This window comes from Symphalangus syndactylus, chromosome 1 (genome assembly GCF_028878055.3).
Source record: "Symphalangus syndactylus isolate Jambi chromosome 1, NHGRI_mSymSyn1-v2.1_pri, whole genome shotgun sequence".
Classification (NCBI taxonomy): Eukaryota; Metazoa; Chordata; class Mammalia; order Primates; family Hylobatidae; genus Symphalangus; species Symphalangus syndactylus.
The window spans coordinates 150,612,599-150,633,211 of record NC_072423.2 but is presented as its reverse complement, the minus strand read 5'-3'; the positions used below and the strand labels follow the sequence as shown (position 1 = coordinate 150,633,211).

General features: G+C 47.0%; 1 protein-coding gene across 1 annotated transcript in view; it reads left to right on the top strand.

Moving 5' to 3' along the window:
• The window catches only part of PRSS55 (serine protease 55), a 28,892-nt gene extending 14,558 nt beyond the window's left edge, over positions 1–14,334 (top strand). Inside the window, exon 5 of the mRNA XM_055288509.2 lies at positions 14,110–14,334. Coding sequence (XP_055144484.2) covers positions 14,110–14,199 — 90 coding nt within the window. The 3' untranslated portion in view covers positions 14,200–14,334. The remainder of the gene's footprint in view (positions 1–14,109) is intronic.
• Positions 14,335–20,613: the final 6,279 nt, after the last annotated feature.

Sequence of the window (20,613 nt, the reverse complement as noted above, 5' to 3'; positions counted from 1 at the left end):
CTTTATCAGCTGTGTGAAAACGACTAACACACCCACTTTTCAAAATCACCTTTTTCCCGTTCCCTATCTTGGGCCTTCTCTCTTTTGGGGCAGGCAGGCGTGGGCTCCCCTTTCCGCCACTCAAGCTGTCACCAGTTCTTCCTTCTGGCTCATCCTGGAGCCAAGCTGATGACGCTCCCCTCTTGCTCTCTTCTTCACGTTCAGAGGCTCTCGCCTCTTCTTTCAGCTGACCTCCCTCCACGGCTCAGCCCCTCCAAGTTGCTTGCCGTGTTCCACCAGCGTGTGGAATGCCCCTGCCACCTGCACCAGGCAGGACTCCCCCACCCTGCAGCATGCAGCTGCATGGGCTGGTGTGCGGCAGACCACCATTCACAAGAAGCCCCTTGAAAACATGTTCCTGTCTTCCCCTCATGTAGACCCAGTGCTGCCACGTGCTTCTTTCCTCTGGATTTGAATTTCCTGGGCCACCACCAAAGATGCAAAGGCAATTCAGGAAATGCAAATCCTTAAATGGAAGCTTGGGCTCTTCCTGGGGACCTACAGCCTGGCTGAGTGTTCTCCAGAAAGAGACTGAAAAAAAGTTTCCTGGCTGGGCGCGGTGGCTCATGCCTGTAATCCCAGCACTTGGGGAAGCTGAGGCGGGTGGATCACCTAACGCCAGGAGTTCAAGACCAGTCTGGCCACCGTGGTGAAACCCCATCTCTACTTTAAAAAATACGAAAGTTAGCCGGGTCTGGTGGCAGGCACCTGTAATCCCAGCCATTCGGGAGGCTGAGGCAGGATAACGGCTTGAACCCAGGAGGTGGAGGTTGCAATGAGCCGAGATTGTGCCACTGCACTCCAGCCTGGGCAACAAGAGTGAAACTCCATCTCCAAAAAAAAGAAAAAAGAAAAAAAGCTTCCTAGTTCTCCTTTTTCCCACTCTAACCCTCCTCCTCCAGAGGTCCTACAGCTACAATGTCTAGAAGCCATTTTTTCAGAAGCTCCTAAGAACCTGGGACTCAGGCAGGCCCAGTGGAGGGTGGCCAGCCAGAGTGTTCACCAACTCAGGACATCGCCAGTGTCCACTCCACTTTCCTGCTCACTGCCCGCTGACTTCTGTGTGGGGGCCCTCCCTTTTCACCCACTCTCCAATTTGCATAGTTCCGGATGCCTGGCCCTTTGCTGGGGCCTGGGGTGGGCATAGAACTCGAGCCTGGCCTAGAAGGACATTGATTTTGGCCACAGGGATGGGAGCAGCCATGGGCTGTGGGCTTTATGGGTCATAAGAGCGAGACCAAGACTTCTGCTGGAGTTATCAGGAACAAGACTCTCTCTCTCTCCTGGGACTCCCAAGATGGTAGGGTGCATGTTGAACGTACTGCTCATGTGAAGGCTGCTGGGGAGTGTGGTGGTTCCTTTTATCTGTCAACTTGGAGGGGATCTTTGGATGAGATTAATGTTTAAATTGGTAAACTCTGAAGAAGCAGATTGCCCTCCGTAATGGGGCAGGCCTCATCCAATCCGTTGAAGGCCTGAGTAGGACAAAAATGATTGGCCTCCCCACACAAGAGGGAATTCCCCAGCCGCCCACCTTTGGACTTCATGTGCATTGTCACCTCTTCTGGGACTCTGCCTGCTGGTCTCTAAACCAGAGCAGCACCATCGGCTCTCCTGCATCTCGAGCCTGCCAGTCCACACCCTAGGTTTGAGCTTGCCAGTCTCTGTAATCAGGTGAGCCAATTCCTTAAAATAAACAGCTTCATATCTGTATCTATATTTATATCATCTATATCTATATCGACATCTCTATATCAACTATATCTATCTATCTATCTATCTATCTATCTAATCTAGCTCTCCTATTAATTCTGTTTTTTCTGGAGAACCCTGACCAATATGGTGGAAGAGCTTCTGTACTGTGAAGGGCCTTCTTGGATAATGAGGTGGAAGCAATGCTGCTGCTTCACTTTTCTTTTCTGAGACATGGTCTCACTCTGTCGCTCAGGCTGGAGTGCAGTGGCATGATCACAGCTCACTGCCGCCTAGATCTCAGGCAATCCTCCCAACTCAGCCTCTGTAATAGCTGGGATTACAGGCGCACATCACCACACCTGGCTTATTTTTTAAAATTATTTTTTAGAGATGGGAGTTTCACTGTGTTGCCCAGGCTGGTCTCTAACTCCTGGGCTCAAGCAATCCTCCAGCCATGGCCTTCCAAAGTGCTATGATTACAGGCATAAGTCACCACACCTGGCCCTGTTTCACCAGTGAAAGCAACGTTTTGTCATGACACGGAAATTGTCACTTTAAACATTATCCAGTCAATTGTGATTAGCCAGGCTACAGGATTATCATGTGTGTCCCAAGAGAGTTTTCATACCTAGAGTGACAGTGCAGTGTCTAAACTGCAGTGTGGTACCCCAGTGCTGATGTGTGGGGACAAAACAGACACACAGAGACATCTGTTGGACATAAAGGGAAACAACGTCTGTTGGACATGGAGTCGACCACTGCTACTAAGGTGTTTAAATTTAACAACGTAATAAATGCAATTGTTAGGTATTTCATTTGGCCTAGAAGCACCATGGGAAAAAAAAAAAGCTGAGACAATAAAGGAAAGTTTGAAAACCTCTGCCCTAAAGGATAATTGCTGATGATAATGTTTTGTATTTAAGAATAAAGGGTGAGTTTTTACAATAGTTTTGTGGTGGGTAATTTGAGAGCAGCCCAAACGTCTCCTTAAAGATGACCTGGACAGGCACGGTGGCTCATGTCTCTAATCCCAGCACTTTGGGAGGCTGAGGCAGGTGGATCACCTGAGTTCAAGAGTTCAAGACCAGCCTGGCCAACATGGTGAAACCCAATCTCAACTAAAAATACAAAAAAAAAATTAGCTGGGTGTGGTGGCAGGTGCCTGTAATCCCAGCTGCTTGACAGGCTGAGTCAGGAGAATCTCTTGAACCCAGGAGGTGGAGGTTGCAGTGAGCCGAGATCATGCCATTGCACTCCAGCCTGGGTGATAAGAGCAAAACTTCGTCTCAAAAATAAATAAATAAATAAATAAATAAATAAATAAATAAATAAATAAAATAAAAAAGTCAACTTCCTGCAGGGATATGAAATCAAGGCTCAGGTGTCTGTGGCTGTTTTGTCTGCTGTGTACCCAGTGGCTCCAGTTTATTTGGGGGAACCCTCTTCCTCATTGCCAGTTTCTGATCTCACCTTTGTCAAGATCCACTTCTTATGGACAGGTAGACCCTACCTCTGACTCCAGAGGTTGCATGGGACCAGACCTGGCCGATGAGAGGCCCTCAACCCAGGACCTCAGGATGTCTTTCAGGATGGCCCTAAGAACCAAGCTTGCCAATCTTAGCAAGTCCCAGAACTTCACCTGGGATGTGCACAGGCTCTTTGAGACCAGCAGCTCTCTGTCTGCTAGGACTGATCCTTGGAGAACGTAAGCCCGGAGCTTCTGGGGACCCCGTGCATAGGTGACTGCCCTGAGAGTGAAGTCAAAGCATGAAGACATCACATCCTGGTGACATTTTCATAGCCCCTAGAGCCAGGCATGCCTGAACCATAGATTGATTGATTGACTGATTGATTTTTCTTTCTTTCTTTCTTTCCTTTCTTTCCTTTCTCTCTCTTTTTTTTTCTCTCAAAGTCTTCACTCTGTCACCCAGGCTGAGTGCAGTGGCATAATTTTGTTGCCTTTAACAAATCTCTCCCTATCTTCCCTTTTCCCCTATCCTTCCTAGTTTCTAGTATTCTCTAATTTTTACTTTTATGAGATGAATATCTTTTAGTTTTCATATCATATAAGCATTTACAGCTATACATTTCCATCTCAGTGCTGCTTTAGTGCATCACATATGATTTTGTGTGTTATGTTTTCACTCTCATTGACCTTAAAGTATTTTCTAATTTCCCATGTGAGCTCTTTTTACTCATTGGTTATTCCAAGAGTGTGCTGTTTAATTTGTATATATTTGTAATTATTCTTGTTATTTATTTCTAATTTAATTCCACTGAGGTTGGAGAACATACTTTGTATTATTTCAATCCTTTTAAAAATTTGAGAATTGCTTTATGGCTTAGAATATGGTCCATCCTAAAGAATATTTTATGTACTCTATATTAAAAAGTATATTCTGCTATTATTGGGTAGCATGTTCTATAGATGTCTGTTAGGTCTACCTGGTTTATAGTATTGCCAAAATCTTCTATATCCTTGTTAATCTTCTGTATAGTTGTTCTATCCATTATTTAACATGAGATTGAAGTCTCCAACTTCTGTTATTGTCTCTTTCTTCCTTCAATTCTGTCATTTTTTGCTTCCAATATTTTAATGTTCTATTGTTAGATGCACATATGTTTACAGTTGTTACATCTTTCTGAATCGTTGACCCTTTAGTCATTATAAAATGTCCCTCTTTATCCCTAATGACTTTTTTTGTTTTACAGTCTATTTTGTTGATATTATTAGCACCATATCAGCTCTTCCATCATTACCATTTGCATAGTATATCTGTTGCCATCTTTTTATTTTTAACCTACTTATAGATGTGAATTTAAATGTGTTTCCTGTAGACAACACATAGAACTTGTTTGTTTATCCAGTCTGACAATCTGTCTTTTAGATTTTTAGTCCACTCACATTTAATGTGATCATTGATATAGTTTGATTTACATATGCCATTTTGGTTTGTTTTCCTATATGATGCTTTTCCTTTTTGTCCCTCTGACCTTCCTTTATAGCCTTTTGCGTCAAGTCAGTATTTTCTAGTGTAGCATTTTAATTTTTTAATGATGCTAATTATATTTTTGAGTTGTTTTCTTAGTAGTTGCACTAGAACTTATAATACACATCTCATTAGAATTAACTTCTGGTTTAGACTAACTTATGTCTAGTAAGAGATCAAAACTTTCTTCCTACGTAGTCCTATTTCCTCCTCCTCTTTTTTTTGTTATTATTTTCATATATTTACATCTACATATGTTATAAATCCAAAAATACCTCACTATAATTGTTACATTATTTAACTTTGTCTCATAGATTTCAAGAGAAGAAAGGAGATAAAGTATGTATTTATAGAATTTTTATATTAATCTTAACAGGGACAGAAAACTGACTGTGTACTCTGTTGACCCAGCCTCAACAAACAGGACATGGTGGCCTGGACCCATGCTTCTCAGACCATCTGTGAGGAAAAAGACCAGGGCTTTTGGTTTTTGGTTTTGCTTTGTTTGAAATTTCCAACTTATTTCAAACCAATACTTTCATAAAACATAAAATTGAACTGCTCGGAAAATGAAATTGAAAATGAACAAATAAAATGCAAGCCCACGCTATTTTTTTTTTTTTTTTCGAGAGAGTGTCTCACTCTATCACCCAGGCTGGAAGGGAATGGTGCAATCAGGACTCACTGCAGCCTCAACCTCCCAGGCTCAAGTGATCCTCCTGTCTCATCCTTCTAAGTATCTAGGACCACAGGTGTGCACCATCATGCTTGGCTAATTTTATTTTACGGAGAGACGGGGTCTCGCCATGTTGCCCAGGCTGCAAACTTTATTATTACAGTCAAGCAATAACCCACTTAACTTTAAGTTGCTGTAAAGGTTTCTAAGCATCTACTCTCCATTTCTATGCTTATCTCTTCATGGGCCAGTAAGAAGCAGTTTTCAGACCAGCAGTAGGCCCTGTTCCACACTTCAGAAGCATTTCCCTAGAAGACCCAGACTTTAATCACCAAGAAATAGAGGCCACCTGGCTACCAAGCCCAGGCTGTCTAAGGTATAAGAGGATCACATTAGAATATGGATTGGAACGGAATGAAGCTTTCGGTGTGGCTAATGAATCATCGTTTGAATTGAGACTGTAGAGACTTATGTATTATTCATTGTCTTGAGCAGTAAAAACACAAAGCTTCTCAGTGTCCTAGCCCAGAATAGCTTAATTGGGCACTGTTGCTCTGCAATGCAAAGTGCCTGTTTAATTCCGAGTTCTGCTTTTTTACATCAGAACCGGCCCAGTAAGAGGCATCTTCTATCTTTAGTCCTGGCTTATTGCTCTTTGCTTGCGTGTGTGAATGCTGGGCCCTTCCCTGCAGAGATTCTTGCCAGAGCGCTGTCCCCAGATTACCCTGAGGCTCAGATGCTCCGTGAGCAGCTGCTGGGCACAGATGGGGAGAGGAAGGCAGCCCCCATCTCAGGTCCAAGGAGCAAAGGCAGGGCTCGGTGTCACTTATGCCCAGGGGAACTAGGCTCCCCTGAGCTGAGCCAGCTTCCAGAATGAAGCTGGCCATGGCTCAAAGCTTAGCCCCAAGAACGTGAGCCTCTAAGTCCCAGGTCCCTTGCCTGTAAAATGAGAATCATTGCATGGACAGAGTAAGGCTACTGAGGCTGTGACGATGCAGAAAAAGCCATGAGCAAAGCCTGCCATACACTGAACACTCAGGGAACTAAACGACCCCAGACAAAGCTTAGCCACACGACCCCAGGGTTGCCACAGACCCTTATAACCCTCAGGGCTAGCCAGTTCCCTATCTCACCCCTAAATCCCTCCCTGCAACAGGATCAAGTCCCCTTGATGCTCTTCACACCAATCCCAGCAGCTAGTTGCACTGTGGAATGCCTCTGCAGTAACAACGCATCCAGCATCAGAAAACTGACCACACACCCTGTCAACCCAGCCTCAGCGAGCCCCAAAGCCTTAGACTTGGATCCGCAGGGCAGCCACAGTGCTCCTGTTGCCCCCTCCAGAAAGCCCTCCTGGTCGCACGTGGAGAACTCACCACCTACAGGCAGCCCTCTGCTGCCTGCTCTTGACAAACAAAACAAACAAACAAACAAAAAACACAGGATCTCCCTCTGTTGCCCAGCAGAAGTTCAGTGACCCAATCACCGCTCACTGAAGCCTCACCGAAGCCTCACCCTCCCAGGCTCAAGTGATCCTCCCACCTCCACCTCCTGAGTAGCTGATTGCACACAGGAGTGTGCAATCACACCTGGCTAATTATTTTTGTAGATACAAGGTTGGCCTGTGTTTCCCAGGCTGGCCTTGTACCCCTGGGCTCAAATGATCCTCCCACCTCAAGCCTCTCAAAGTGCTGGGATTACAGGTGTGAGCCACGGTGCCCGACCCAGCCCTTAGCTTTGCCCAAGAGTACAGAATCCTATGCTGAGCCACATCAGCCTCGCTGTAGCCCAGGAGATGGCAGTGTGCAGGCTGGAAGACCACGCTCTGGCTTCATGGAGCCATGACATCCCCAAACCACACATCTCAGCTACTGCAGTCACCGCTCCTATTTATAGCTCCACAATTCCCGCCATCCTTGTCACTAGACAATCTCCCTTGTAACACTCTTCCCAGAGTGAGCCACCGAGGGGTGAGCGTAGTGGTCCAGGCGTGCGCCAGCCTGTGGGCTCTGACACAAGGGCATCAGCCCTCACCTAAAGACCAGGCCTCCAACAACGCCCCCCTCCCTCCCCGAGAGCCCATGTCTTTTCTCTCCTCTTTGAGCTTCCGGTGGACTGGAAACCTGCACTGTTTTGCAGAGCTGCTTCTAGACTTATCCCCACCCCACACTTACCTTTTATGGACTCCGGAGGTGGACTCCACCGTGATCTTTCTGAAGCCTGGAATGTGCGAGATTCCAGGGCCCTCAGCCTCAGTTGCCTTCCTCTTTCTGACACCGCGGCTGCCTCGCCACATCCCTGGGCCTCCGGGTGCTCTGCTCCTCCGGCCAACCCCGTTAGCAGGCACCACCCAGGCTCGAAATCCCAATCTGGCACCTTCCCCTTCCCGTCCCTCCGTTTCCCTTCCCTTCCCACTCCTTTTTCCTCCTTCTCTTTCCCTCCCTTCCTTCCTCCCTCTCCCCTTCCCTCCTATCCCCTTCTCCTTCCCTCCTCTCACCTTCCCCCACCCCCCGCCCCGCCCCAGTCTTGGTGGATTGTTGCGGATCTGGTGTTGCTCATTCACTCATCAAACATTTGCTGAGAGTCTTTGATGTGCCGTTGCTGTTCCAGTCACGGGGAAGAGCAGGGAACAAAATGTCACGCCCTCAGAAGCCGACACTCTAGGGGGACAGACACCGTAAACACACAGCTTTGCTGAACGTGACTGGTGGAGAGAACAGAGGGGAACAGGGAATAAGGAGCGTGGGCGGAGGAGGGACTCCTTCCTACAGCAGGTCACAGGGAAGGCCCGGCTGAGAGCAGAGACCTGGAGGACAGGAGGCTCAGGACAGGACTGCTCCGTGTGAAAGGGTGTCTCGGGGGATCTCTGGGCCTTTCCAGGACAGAGATTCCCAGAGCTTTGCAGAATGAACAGGCTTCCTTAGGCAGCTGGGGCGGGCTTTGGAGAGGGGGCTCAGGCAGCGAGCGCTCAGGTGGGCCTGGCTGGGGTGGGGTGCAGTTCCCAGATGTCGCCTCAAGGTGGCAAAGTGACTCCAGACCAGGCATGAGGGCTTCAGTGTCTCCCTGTGCTTGGTCAGGCCTGGAGACCTGGGACAGCCAGGCAGGTGACAGACAGAGCCCTGGAGGGAGAGGGAAGCAGAGGTTCCCTGATAGCTGGCTGGAGCCTTCCAGGAGAGGCTGTGTCCCCACCCTCCCTGTGGCTGCTACCCTGCTGGGCCCTCACGGGTGGGTCCCGGGGCCCAGGCATTGCATCTGATGGGCTGTGGCACCGCGGGGCTCCACTGGGTCCTGGGAGCTGGGAGACAGTTTCCCTCACTCTGAGGCTGGGGTCACTTTGGACCCTTTCCTTCCTGACACAGTGAGCCAGGAATCTGGGCCAACACCTTAGCCCTGGCCATTCCCCCCGCCTGCAAGTGTCCTCCGTAAGCAGACGAGGAGCTGTTGGGACAGAAGCCCAGGCACAGGCGGGACCCAGCAGCAGGAGGCACCCACGGCTCCTAAGCCTCAGACTTGGATCCGCAGGGCAGCCACAGGACTCCCGTGCCCCCTCCAGGCAGCTCTCCTGGTCACACACACACTCAAAAGCCTTTTATTAAGCATCTCCTGTGTGTCAGGCACTGTGCTGGGGACCTGGTGGTGGGGGAGACAGACTAGGAAAATGGCCAGCCCCAGAGATCAAAGTCAAAAGCAGGGGTCCGACTGAGGCTGGGGTTGGATCAAGCCCACTGTGTGTCTTATGGGAACCCAGCCATGCCTGTTCCCTGGCATTTGGTCTGTGGGTGCTTCTGTATATATAGGCATAAGCTCAATAGATGCAAGCAAGGCTAGGTGGCCCTGAGAGCCTGGAGCATTTACTACCTGAACCTTGACAGAAAACATTCACTTACCCTGGTCTAGAGGGGGAGATGGATGTAAGCGGATAGTCACCTCATCATAATAAGTGCTAGGATGGAGGCGGGGGCAGATGAGGGATGGAGCTGGGTGCTGTCCTTTAGGCCTCTGCAAGGTCCCTGCAGCAGCCATGGCCGCGGAGGGCCACTGAAGAGGCTTGAGCAAGAGTGACGCAATCCAAACCCAGAAACTCTGGTGTGGGAAGTGGGAGTGAGGGTACAGCCGCAGAGCCAGTGCCCCGCTGGGAGATGGTTGTAAGAGCCTAGGAGGGGCGCAGCCTGCGGGGATAGGGAAGGGCCCGAGGTTGATGGCATTTCAGAGGGTGGATGATGGCACTGGCATGTTGGGATGTGGGCTGGGTTCGGGGCTAAGCCCGTGTCCAGCCTGTGTCCAGCACACTGGGGGTCACGCAGGGGCTCACCAAGCCCTGCTAAATGTGACAGTGATGAGACCCTACAGATCATCATGACCCTGGTTCTAAGATGTGAAACAAGGCCCACCTGCTGTTCAGTGGCCATGTTAGGGTACCAGGCAGGGGCTTCCTGACGTCAGTTCCACGCTCAGTGCCCCTTTTCAGCTGTGTCTCTCCCCCTGACTTTGGAGAAAGATGGAGTGCTCGGGACCATGAAACAGCACAGGCACAGCCAGGAGCTCCCCACTCTGTCATTTCTCTAAACTGCAATTTTCTTATCTGCAAGGTGGAGGTAAGGCCCCATTCCCAGCCTGGCTCTCAGTCTTGCTACAGTAAAATGATTCATAGAGAAGCACTGATAATCCATAAGTCATTTTTATCTTTTATTTTTAATTTTTGAGACAGAGTCTCATTCTATCACTCAGGCTGGAGTGCAGTGCCGCGATCTCAGCTCACTGCAGCCTCTGCCTCCCAGCTTCCAGCGATTCTCCTGCCTCAGCCTCCCAAGTAGCTGAATTACAGGTGCCCGCCACCACTCCCTGCTAATTTTTGTATTTTTAGTGGAGACGGGGTTTCTCCATGTTGGCCAGGCTGGTTGGTCTCGAACTCCTGATTTCAGGTGATCCACCCCCCTCGGCTTCCCAAAGTGCTGGGATTACAGGTGTGAGCCATCGCCCCCGGCCCACAAGGCATTTTAGCTATCCAAGTCATGGTTATCCACAGAGAATTACCTAGTGAGCCCCATAACACATAAGTGGGGGTCCAGAACTCCCAGCTCCTGAAATGCAAGGCTGGTTATGGCCAAGTCAATGAAGGAAGGGGCCGAGCCTGTGGGGTCGGCAGCCTGGCCTCACGTCCCTGGCCCCTGTCCTAGTCCTGGCTCTGGTGTGGCACCACCTGGTGGCAGTTAGCTGCTGTGCCTTAAACATCAAGAATTTCTGGGACTCTTGATGGGACTTCCAAGACTCTTGATGGGACTTGCAAACTCCAGAACACTCCCAGCTGATGGCGTTTTGTCGAGTTGACTGGAGAAAATTGGGGCACAGGGACCCAATCTCTGCCTCCCTACTTCTGAGACCAATTGCCTGTAGTTTCCCAACCAGCCTTCTCCTCTCCTGCCTGCCTGCCCCGAGACAATGCTTGATGACAACTGCGTTACCCTGGGATATGTTACCTTGGTTTTTACTGTATCAGCTTCTCCTGAAGATGTAGCTTTCCATTCAATACCTGTGTTAATCACCTGATGTACGTGCAAAAGACATGGCATGTGTGTGTGTGCACGTGAGTGTGTGTGTGCATGAACACAAACACATCTGTAGGGGTGGATGGAAAGCTGGAGGGAGGATTGCTTGCTCAGCTATCCTGTCTTCTTTCACATTCAGATGACACTGAATAAATCAATTACTCCCACTAAAACGTTTTTCTGCCCCAATAGCTGACATGAACCCAGCCTTCCAGGACACTTTGAAATCCCCTGTTGCTGCCACCTTCTCTTACTATCTTCTTATTCACAGCATACTCAAAAGGTCCTGCAAGTGATGGGCTTTGAGCACTTTCCAAGACCCCTTCCTTCTGAGAGGGCAGTGGAAGGATATCCTTTAAAAGCTGTCTGTGCTCAACAAGCAATAAAGGTCATGCTTCATGGCTGAAGGTCGAAAGGCACAGGAAGCAATCGGGCACACAGGACTTCTTACTGATCTCCTTATTTGCCTTCTTTTCTTCTAAGACAATGAGCTTGTGAGGCAGAAACACCCTTGGCTTTAAAATGCAGTCACTCGCTCATTCATTCATTCACTTATTCTTCCTGTTATCGAATCAGAATAAGTGTTCAGTTCTTTTCTTTGTGCTGGGAAACACAAAGACAGGCAGTGCCCGGTGGCTGTCTTAGGGAGCTCGACCTCTGGTGGGGAAGGCAGGGTAACCGGCAGCATTGCAGGCTGTGAGATGCAGCACAGGTGGAGGCATGAACTGAGGCCACGAATCCCAAATGATCGAGGACCAGCTTCCCTGTGACTGCATGTCCTGCAAGGTCATCTTGTGCAAGGTAGGGGCACTCCACAGACGGGCTTCACCTCCTAACCCTGGCAACGCTGACCAGTGTGCCAATGAGAGGGGCTGAAGGGAACAGCTGAGAACAGTGGAACCATGTCTCTCCATCTGCACGGGCTCTGAGAGCACTTGGTGATGGGGAGAAGCTGCCACCCCATCCTTTTAGGGGGACACAAAAAATCGCACTCCTCCCTCTCCTGTGTCAAGCCCCGTGCTGTCCTCACTGTAAAGCAACTCCAGATTGCCTCTGCTTTCCATCTGCCCATTTAATAGGAACCAACAAATTCTTCCAAAAGCAGAACCTTTGCAAAATCCCTGCTTTCAAATGTTCCTGCCCAAAGAGGCAGTTAAACGACAGAAACATTGCCCGTTTGGATAATAGCAATACAGGGCAGCCGGATGTTGAGATGCACTGCAGAACATGCTGGAAGTTAGTGGGGAAAGGGCACCGTTTCCTGCCTTGCCTCAATAAGCCTTAAGGTGCTCTGTGCAAAGGGAAATGTCTTCATGCTTAGAATAAAGAATATTGGAAGCTACTGGTTATGAAGAACCTCCTCATCTTTCTCTTAGAACAAACGCTGGGATCTATTTGATTGAAAGCAGAGAGCCCGTTTCTAACTTACTGATGCCCTCAAGACTGGAACTTTTAAAGAATCCCATTCTTTGAGAGAGTGAAATCATGGGAGTATTAATCACAGCAAAGCTAAGGATAGCTGGAGGCCTCCAGGAAACATCTTCCTACTTTAATCTACTGAGCACTCGGTTGAAAAAGCAAAGCTTAGATATGACCCCAAAAGTACAGACAGCAAAAGCAAAAAATTAGATAAATGGTGTTGCACTAAACTAAGAAGCTTCTACACAGCCAAGGAAACAATTAACAGAGTAAAGAGACAACTTATGGAATGGGAGAAAACATTTGCAAACCATGCATCTTCTAAGGGGTTAATCCCCAAAATGTACAAAAAATCCAGACAACTCAATAGTAAGAAAACAACCCAATTTAAAAATGGGCAAAGGACCTGAATAGACATTTCTCAAAAGAAGACACATAAGTGGCTAAATGAAAAACTTCTCAACATCACCAATCATCAAGGAAATGCAAATTAATACCACAAAGACATATGACCTCACACCTGTTAGAATGGCTGTTGTCAAAAAGACAAAAGATAGTGAGTGTTGGTGAGGGTGTGGAGAAAGGGGCGTGTTTGTACTCCGTTGGTGGCAATGTAAATTAATACAGCCAAAATGGGGAACAGTATGGAGGCTTCTCAAAAACTAAAAATAGAACTACCATATGATCCAGCAATCCCACCTCGCGGTATATATTCAAAGGAACTGAAATCAGTATGTTGAAAATATATTTGCACTCTCATGCTTGTATTATTCGTAATAGCCAAGACATGTGATGTAGTTTAGTTCTGTGTTCCCACCCAAATCTTACTTTGAAGTGTAATCCCCATAATTCTCATGTGTAGAGCGTGGGACCTGGTGGGAAGTGACTGGATCATGGGGGCTGTTTTCCATATGCTATTCTCATGATAGTGAGTGAGTTCTCACGAGATCTGATGGTTTCATAAGGGGCTCTTCCCCCTTTGCTTGCTCTCTCTCTCACCTGCTGCCATGTAAGACATGCCTTTGCTTCTCTCTCATCTTCTGCCATGATCGTAAGTTTCCTGAGGCCTCTCTAGTCATGTGGAACAGTGAGTTAATGAAACCTCTTTTTTTAATAAATTACCCAGTCTTGCGTATGTCTTTACAGCAGTGTGAGAATGGACTAACACAACATGGAAACAACCTATGTGTCCATCAACAGATGAATGATAAAAAGAATGTAATATATATATATATATATATATATACAATAAAATACTATTCAGCCTTAAACAAGATGGAAATTCTGTCATTGACAATGACACAGATGAACCTAGAGGACATTAGACTAAGTGAATTAAACCAGGCCCAGAAAACAAATACTGCATTATCTCACATATGGAATCTAAGAAATTTGAACTCATAGAATCACAGAGTAGAATGGTGGTTATGAGACCCGGGGTAGGAAATGGTCAAAGGGCACAAAATTTCAGTTAGACAGGAGAAATAAATTTTGAAGATCTATTGTACAGCATGGTTACTATTGTTAATACAGTAATAATGTATTATAGACTGGAAAATTGCTAAGAGAAGAGATCTTGAATGTTCTCACCACAAAAAAGCAATATGTAAGGTGATGGATATGTTAATTAGTTTAATTGGAGTAACCACTTCACAATGTATACATAAATCAAAGTATCACATTGTACATCATAAATACATACAGTTTTTTAATTTGTCAATTTTATTTAATTTTTTTAAAAAAGCAAAGCCATTTTCCCACTTTACAAAGAATGAACACCGGAAGCTCTCAAACAAAGCCACCTGGGTCTCACACCTTTCATCTGCAAAATTGATGCCTTGCTCTTTCTTCTACATGGAGCCATTTTTTCAGGCAGAGAACATACCCTTGGGCATAGCTTTGAGCTGAAAATCTTTGAGGGCGTTTTCTGTCCAAATGACTGAAAAAATCAACCAAAGCCTCTCCATTTTGATGATGCTCATGCTTTGTGACAGGAGTAGCCTCAAATTATTGCTAAAGGGTTCCCTTTTCTTGTCTAATAACGAAAATCCAGGCAATTACTAGCAAAGAGAACAAGTTGCCTCGGTAGGAGAAATAGGCCTCATCGTGATTATGACTACTGGTTTTATTTCATGGCAAGAGAGGGGGCCAGGACTCTGCTTGCTTTGGTGGAACTTTGAATGATGACTGATTTAATAATGATACTTCTTTAACACTTTTTATGTGTACTATTAAGCACTGTATGTAAAATCTCACTTAATCCTCAGTATGGCCAAATGAAGTAGGCCCTACTATTTATACCTATTGACTGATTAAGAAAATGGGACCTAAAAGGGTTTAGATAGCTTGCCCAGGTAGACTTCCTGCCTTCTGGGTCATCCTCCATGAAATTGCTGAGAACAACCCAAGCCCTGGTGGCCAGCCAGGTTTGGGGCGTGTGGTCTTGTAAGCTAGGGAACAGGGCTCCAAGGACTTCCTCTGCCTGCATTGCATGGTTTTTGCTCCTGTGGCCACCCTCCAGACTTCTAGATCCCCCAGCCTAGATGCATGCATTTTCTAAAATCAATATGGATCACTGCATCACCAAGAAAATAACCCAACAATTATTTTGTAAAGGATCCAAGGGTGAGACAAGTTTTAATTATAATCCCTTTCACTCTGAATGCTCAGCCCCACCAACCTGCCCCTATTGTTTGTCCTGATGTCCTCTATTTGTCTCACAACCATTTAACAGATGCCTCCTGAGAAGCCATCCATGGGCATGGGACTAGGAATGGAGCAGTGAGCAAAAAGGAACAGGCATTGCTCTGTGGAGCATATACAGTATGGGGAAGACTGGCATCTGTGAAATCACTACACAAATATATGTAAGTTGCATCTGCAATAAACATGAATGCAAATCAAAAATTCTAAGCCCCCCAACCAACTGAATGGACCCCCTCCTTTTGGCCAAGGGCATTCCAAAGTTAATCTGAAACACTAGTTCAGGGCATGATGGGAAGGGGGGATCAGGCATGCCTCATTATGCCCTCCTCCCTTTGGAATTCAGGCACACCTGGCCAGCATTCACATTAAAACAGAGGCATTAAGACTGACCAAACAGACTCTTTGTAGCAATAAGATACCAACATAACAGATAGAAGGCCCTGAAAGAAATTGAAGCTTTTTACCCTAAAATGTATTTCTTTGACATATTTTGAAATGGTCTCACAAAGCTGTCTCTTGTGAGGAAAATCTACATTCTGTAATTTTCTTCCCTTTCCAGATCTTTCTCTGATCCAGGAAAGAATTAACTGAGAGTCTGGCCTCTTCTTAAGTCTGATAAGAAACATTTACAATCTATTCTCTCCGAAGCCTGCTACCTGGTGGCTTCATCTACATAATAAAAACCTTGGTCTCCATAATCCCTTATCACAATCCAGACACTCCCTTCTATTGATTCCAAGTCTTTAGATAACAATTTAATTATTTCAACCAATTGCCAACTAGAAAATCTTTGAATCCACCTGTGACAATGGAAGCCCCATGCCCAACCAATGTACATCTTATATGTATTGATTGATGTCTTCTGTCTCCCTAAAATGTATAAAACCAGCTGTAGCCCGACCACCTTGGGCACATGTTCTCAGGATTTCCTAGGCTGTGCCATCTGCCATGGTCACCCATATCTGGCTCAGAATAAATCTCTTCAAATATTTTAGTTTGTCTCCGTTTGTCCACATGACTTTGTAGAGAGAAAGTGGAGATGAGAGGAGGAGTTGCTTTCTGGACAGTCTCCTAGAAGTCTTCCTGTGAACAGGGCATTGAAACTGTAACCAAAACACAGGCTTAGTTGTTCTTTGCTGGCAGAGTTTAATTAACAAGAGTATAAAGAAAGTGACTTTTTATTACAGATCTAGCTTAGGGGAAGAAGTACAGGCTTTCTGCCTTAAGGGTGCTGCTTCTGTTTTGGAATAGAAAGCAGGTGCTTTTAAAAGGAAAATTCACAGGTAGGGCTCGGTGGCTCACGCCTGTAATCCCAACACTTTGGGAGGCCGAGGTAGGTGGATCACCAGAGGTCAGGAGTTTGAAACTAGCCTGGCCAACATGGCAAAACCCCATCTCTACTAAAAATACAAGAAAATTAGCCTGGCATGGTGGTGCCTGCCCGTAATCCCAGCTACTTGGCGGGCTGAGGCAGGAGAATCGCTTGAACCTGGGAAGCAAAAGTTGCAGTGAGATGAGATCCCACCATTGCACTCCAGCCTGGGCACCAAAAGCGAATCTCTGTCTCAAAAAAAAAAAAAAAAAAAGGAAAATTGTCCTAAATGGCATGCAGTGGAGGAAGCAGGCAGGTAGGGGTCTGTATAACTCACTTTGGTGCTTTATCTACTAGGTGGTTGAGTTGGCACCTTCACAGGCAGAACTAAATTGTAAAAGTGATTGAATATCTCAAGGTGGGAGAGTTTCATTTTGGCCATATTTTGAGTTGTGGATAGACTGCTCTCTCTTGAGGCAATCTCCAGGTAGGAGAGAGTCTCACATTGGGGATACTTTGAGTTGTAGATGGATTGCTCTCTCTCAAGGTGAGAGAGTTCCACACTGGAGATACTAAGCAACTAGTTAGCTGAACTTGCCCTGTAGACAGTACCTGGTGAAGGGGAAGTAAAAGGCTATAACTGCACTTCTAAAGAGTTAAGTAGGAAGTGGGGAGTAGAGGAAAAGCAGGAAAGAGAAAAGAAGAAAAAGATAATAAACTCATTCTCTTGTTCTTAGAAAGATGGAAGTACTCAGTTTTAAAACCAAAATAGGAAGTGACAAGTAGGAGAACAATGAAGGAAAGAGCATTCCAGGCAAAGGGCACAATGTGCTCAACACCCTTGTAGCAAGACGGGACATGCTGGATCTCAGAGGCTGAAAGAGGGTGTGATGGTTAATTTCATGTATCAACTTGAGTAGGCTAAGTGATGCCTAGATAGCTGGGAACACATTATTTCTGGGTGTATCTGCAAGCCTGTTTCCAGAAGAGATGAGTATTTGAATATTAAGACTGAGTAAGAAAGATCTTCCTTCTCCCATGTGGGTGGGCATCACCAAATCCACTGAGGACAAAATCTACATAGAACAAAAAGACAGAGGAAGGGTACATTCGTTCTCTCTCTTCTCAAGCTGGGACATCCATCTTCTCTTGCCCTTGAACATCAGAGCTACCGATTCTCAGGCCTTTGGATTCTAAGACTTCTAACAACAGCTCCCCCAGTTGTGGTTTCTTATGACTGCTAAGTTGATGGATTAACCATGGGAGGGAAGGTTCTGGTTCAGACTAGAAAACCAGGCCCCATCCTGCCCGGGCTGTGAGTCTAGAAGAAGCCTCTGTTAGGGAAGCCTCTGCCACCCCCCAGGACTGCTCCTTCTCTTGCCAGGATCTTTGTCCCCTGCAGATGAGATATCCGCCCTCTTCTTCCTGCTCGCTAGAGTCGGCCTTCACTCTAAGTTGGGTTGCTCCAAGTCCTTCAGAACCCAGGGAGAAGCAGCTGCCTCTTCCTCTAAAGTCGACGGAATGTGTTCTGGTCACTTTCAAGTCACTCCTGGTCCCAAATCCTACAAAAACTTCCAAGATCACACCCTTGCCATCCCAGCTGACTCCTTTTCCTCCTGTCCCCAACCTTGACCTGGGTGCCTGGCCCTTGGCATGAGCCTGGCCTCTCTGGGGACCCAGAGTCAGCCGTCCCTTCCAACAGATCTTGTCATTGCCCTCAGGTAACAATTCCAAGGGTCCCATGAGATGCTCCATGTTCGTGGCTGTGTTCGTCCATTCTCCCGCTGCTATAAAGAAATACCTGAGACTGGGTAATTTATAAAGAAAAGAGCATTCATTGGCTCATGGCTCTGCAGGCTGTACAGGAAGCATAGTGGCTTCTGCTTCTCGGGAGGCCTTAGGAAATTTAGAATCATGGCGGAAGGCAAACGGGAAGCAGGCACATCTCATATGCCCGGAGCAGGAACAAGAAAGAGCAGGAGGCAGGAGGTGCCGCATACTTTTAAACAACAAGATCTCATGAGAACTCTATCACAAGACAGCACCAAGGTGATGGTGCTAAACCATTCATGAAGTTTCCACCCTTATGATCCAATTACCTCCCACTAGACCCCACCTTCAACACTGGGGATTACAATTCGACATGGGATTTGGGCAGGGACACAGACCCAAACCCTATCAATGCATGTTTGGGAAACTCTCCTGGTTGTGTCTCCATCTTCATATTGGAAATTCACTGTGTCAGCAAAGTAAAGTTTCTGGAAAGTTCTGCAGTATAAAGTACTGTTCCATCTGGTGAACCTGGCCTTCCCTAAACCTTCATGACCCTGGACGCCCATGTCCACATAACATTTGTGAACATGCCACGAATGATGCAGACAGATGCAGACATTTGACACAGGCGTGCAGGTGTGATTTCTCCAGCCAAGCACCGATAATTTGGCTACCAGCACATGTACCAGCCCTTTTCTTCCTAGGTTATCCCAAGCCTAGCTCCCTGCTTCCTCACTAAGCCCCTAGCCTTGTCTTTATCCTGGTTACTTCATTATATTTCAAGCCCTGATCTAATAGCAAGGAGCTGGGGCTTTCTTTTCTTTTTATTTGCTTCTGTCACTCAAGGAGCTGGGACTTTTCTAGAGGCCCCAGAGTTCCAGCCTGAACATGAAATCCCAAGTGAGAAGTTGAAACCTGATGTAAGCGGAGCTCGGTGATGATGAGTCACATTTTAGTGTGTGGGGACTGAACGAATGAAGGATTGAATGGACACGTGGATTAGCTGAACGAATGAGAAAGCTAATGAGCTAGGATCTAGGACATTGTTCTAATGTATTTTTATGTGTAGGTGAAAACCATCACGTTCCCCTCTTAGATGCATGTATGTGAATGTGCAAAAGACTCTCCTAGTCTGAGGGAGGAGTTGCTCTAGAAAGCTCTAGACATAGCATGCAGCTGTGGCATATGGTAGCAGGTGCACTCCTTCTCCAGCCTTGCTCACTGTCCTGCTTATGACCAGGAAAAAGCCTCACTGAGTCCTGTGGTTGATGAGTGTGGCTTTTGCATGTCCTGACCATTTCTCTACCAACAGGGAGGCTGTGCTGCAGCTCATAGCAGCAGGTGCCAGAGTGGCCAGGGAGCAAGTTCCAAATCCTACACCCAGTGGCTTTCCCTTTCAGGCTGGCCAGGCCCGCACTTTTGCAGATGAGGAACCAAAGTGGAGCAGGATGCTGACTTACCTGGGGCCACGCTGCAGGCAGAAGCCGAAAGCAGACTTCTGGCTCCTCCTAATGCCGAGCTAGACAGGACGTCTCAAGCCCAGCTTCCCAGCAGAATTAGCTGGGAGGCTTTTACAAATACTGATGCCCCGGCCCACTCCAACAGAGTTCTACGGGAACTGCTCTTCCGTGGTGCCCGGATGACCTTGTGTGGATCCACACAGGCTCCATCGAAGCACTGCCTATCTGGGTCTTGGCAGAACAGTCTGTGATCCCCCAGAATGCAAGAGGATGGGAGCCTATGAGGAGCAGCTCTGGAGCCACCTCCACCTCCTCTCCCTTCTCCTCAGGGCTAATGAAGTAAAGGTCTTCTCCCGCACTCTGTTTAGAGTGCAGGTGCAGGATACAAAACCACTCTGCTGCAGTCTACAACCAGCTCCCTAGTGATGGGGTGTCCCACAGCTCCTATCCCAGCCATCCAGCCCGTTGTCTTGTGGTGTCCTGGTCGGGGTTTCCAGTGTGTGGGACGAGGCTCCGGGGGAGATGGCACCTTTGGCCTAACTCTTTTCTTCATCTCTGTGCCTAATAAAAGACTCTAACAGTGGCTAATGTGTGAGGCCTTGCCCTTGTTCCATGGGTGTACTTGACAAGAATCTGACTCAAGGGCAGGTAGGGATGAAGGCTGGAATGTTTTGTTTCAGGTTTTGGTTTTTACTTTTTATTTAGAAGCAATTATGGGTTCACAGAAATTTGCAAAACAACAAACAGCAGGTTTATATGTCTTTTCCTCAACTCCAGTGGTAACGCCCTGCAGAACTCCAGGATGGTGTCACAACCATGAGGATGACTTTGGTACCATCCACACAACTTCTTCGTATTTCATTTTCTATTTTTTCTTTTTGAGACAGGGTCTCACTTTGCCACCCAGTCTGGAGTGCAATGGTGGGAACATGGCTCACTGCAGCTTCGACCTTGTGGGCTCAAGTGATCCTCCTGTCTCAGCCCCCAAGTAGCTGGG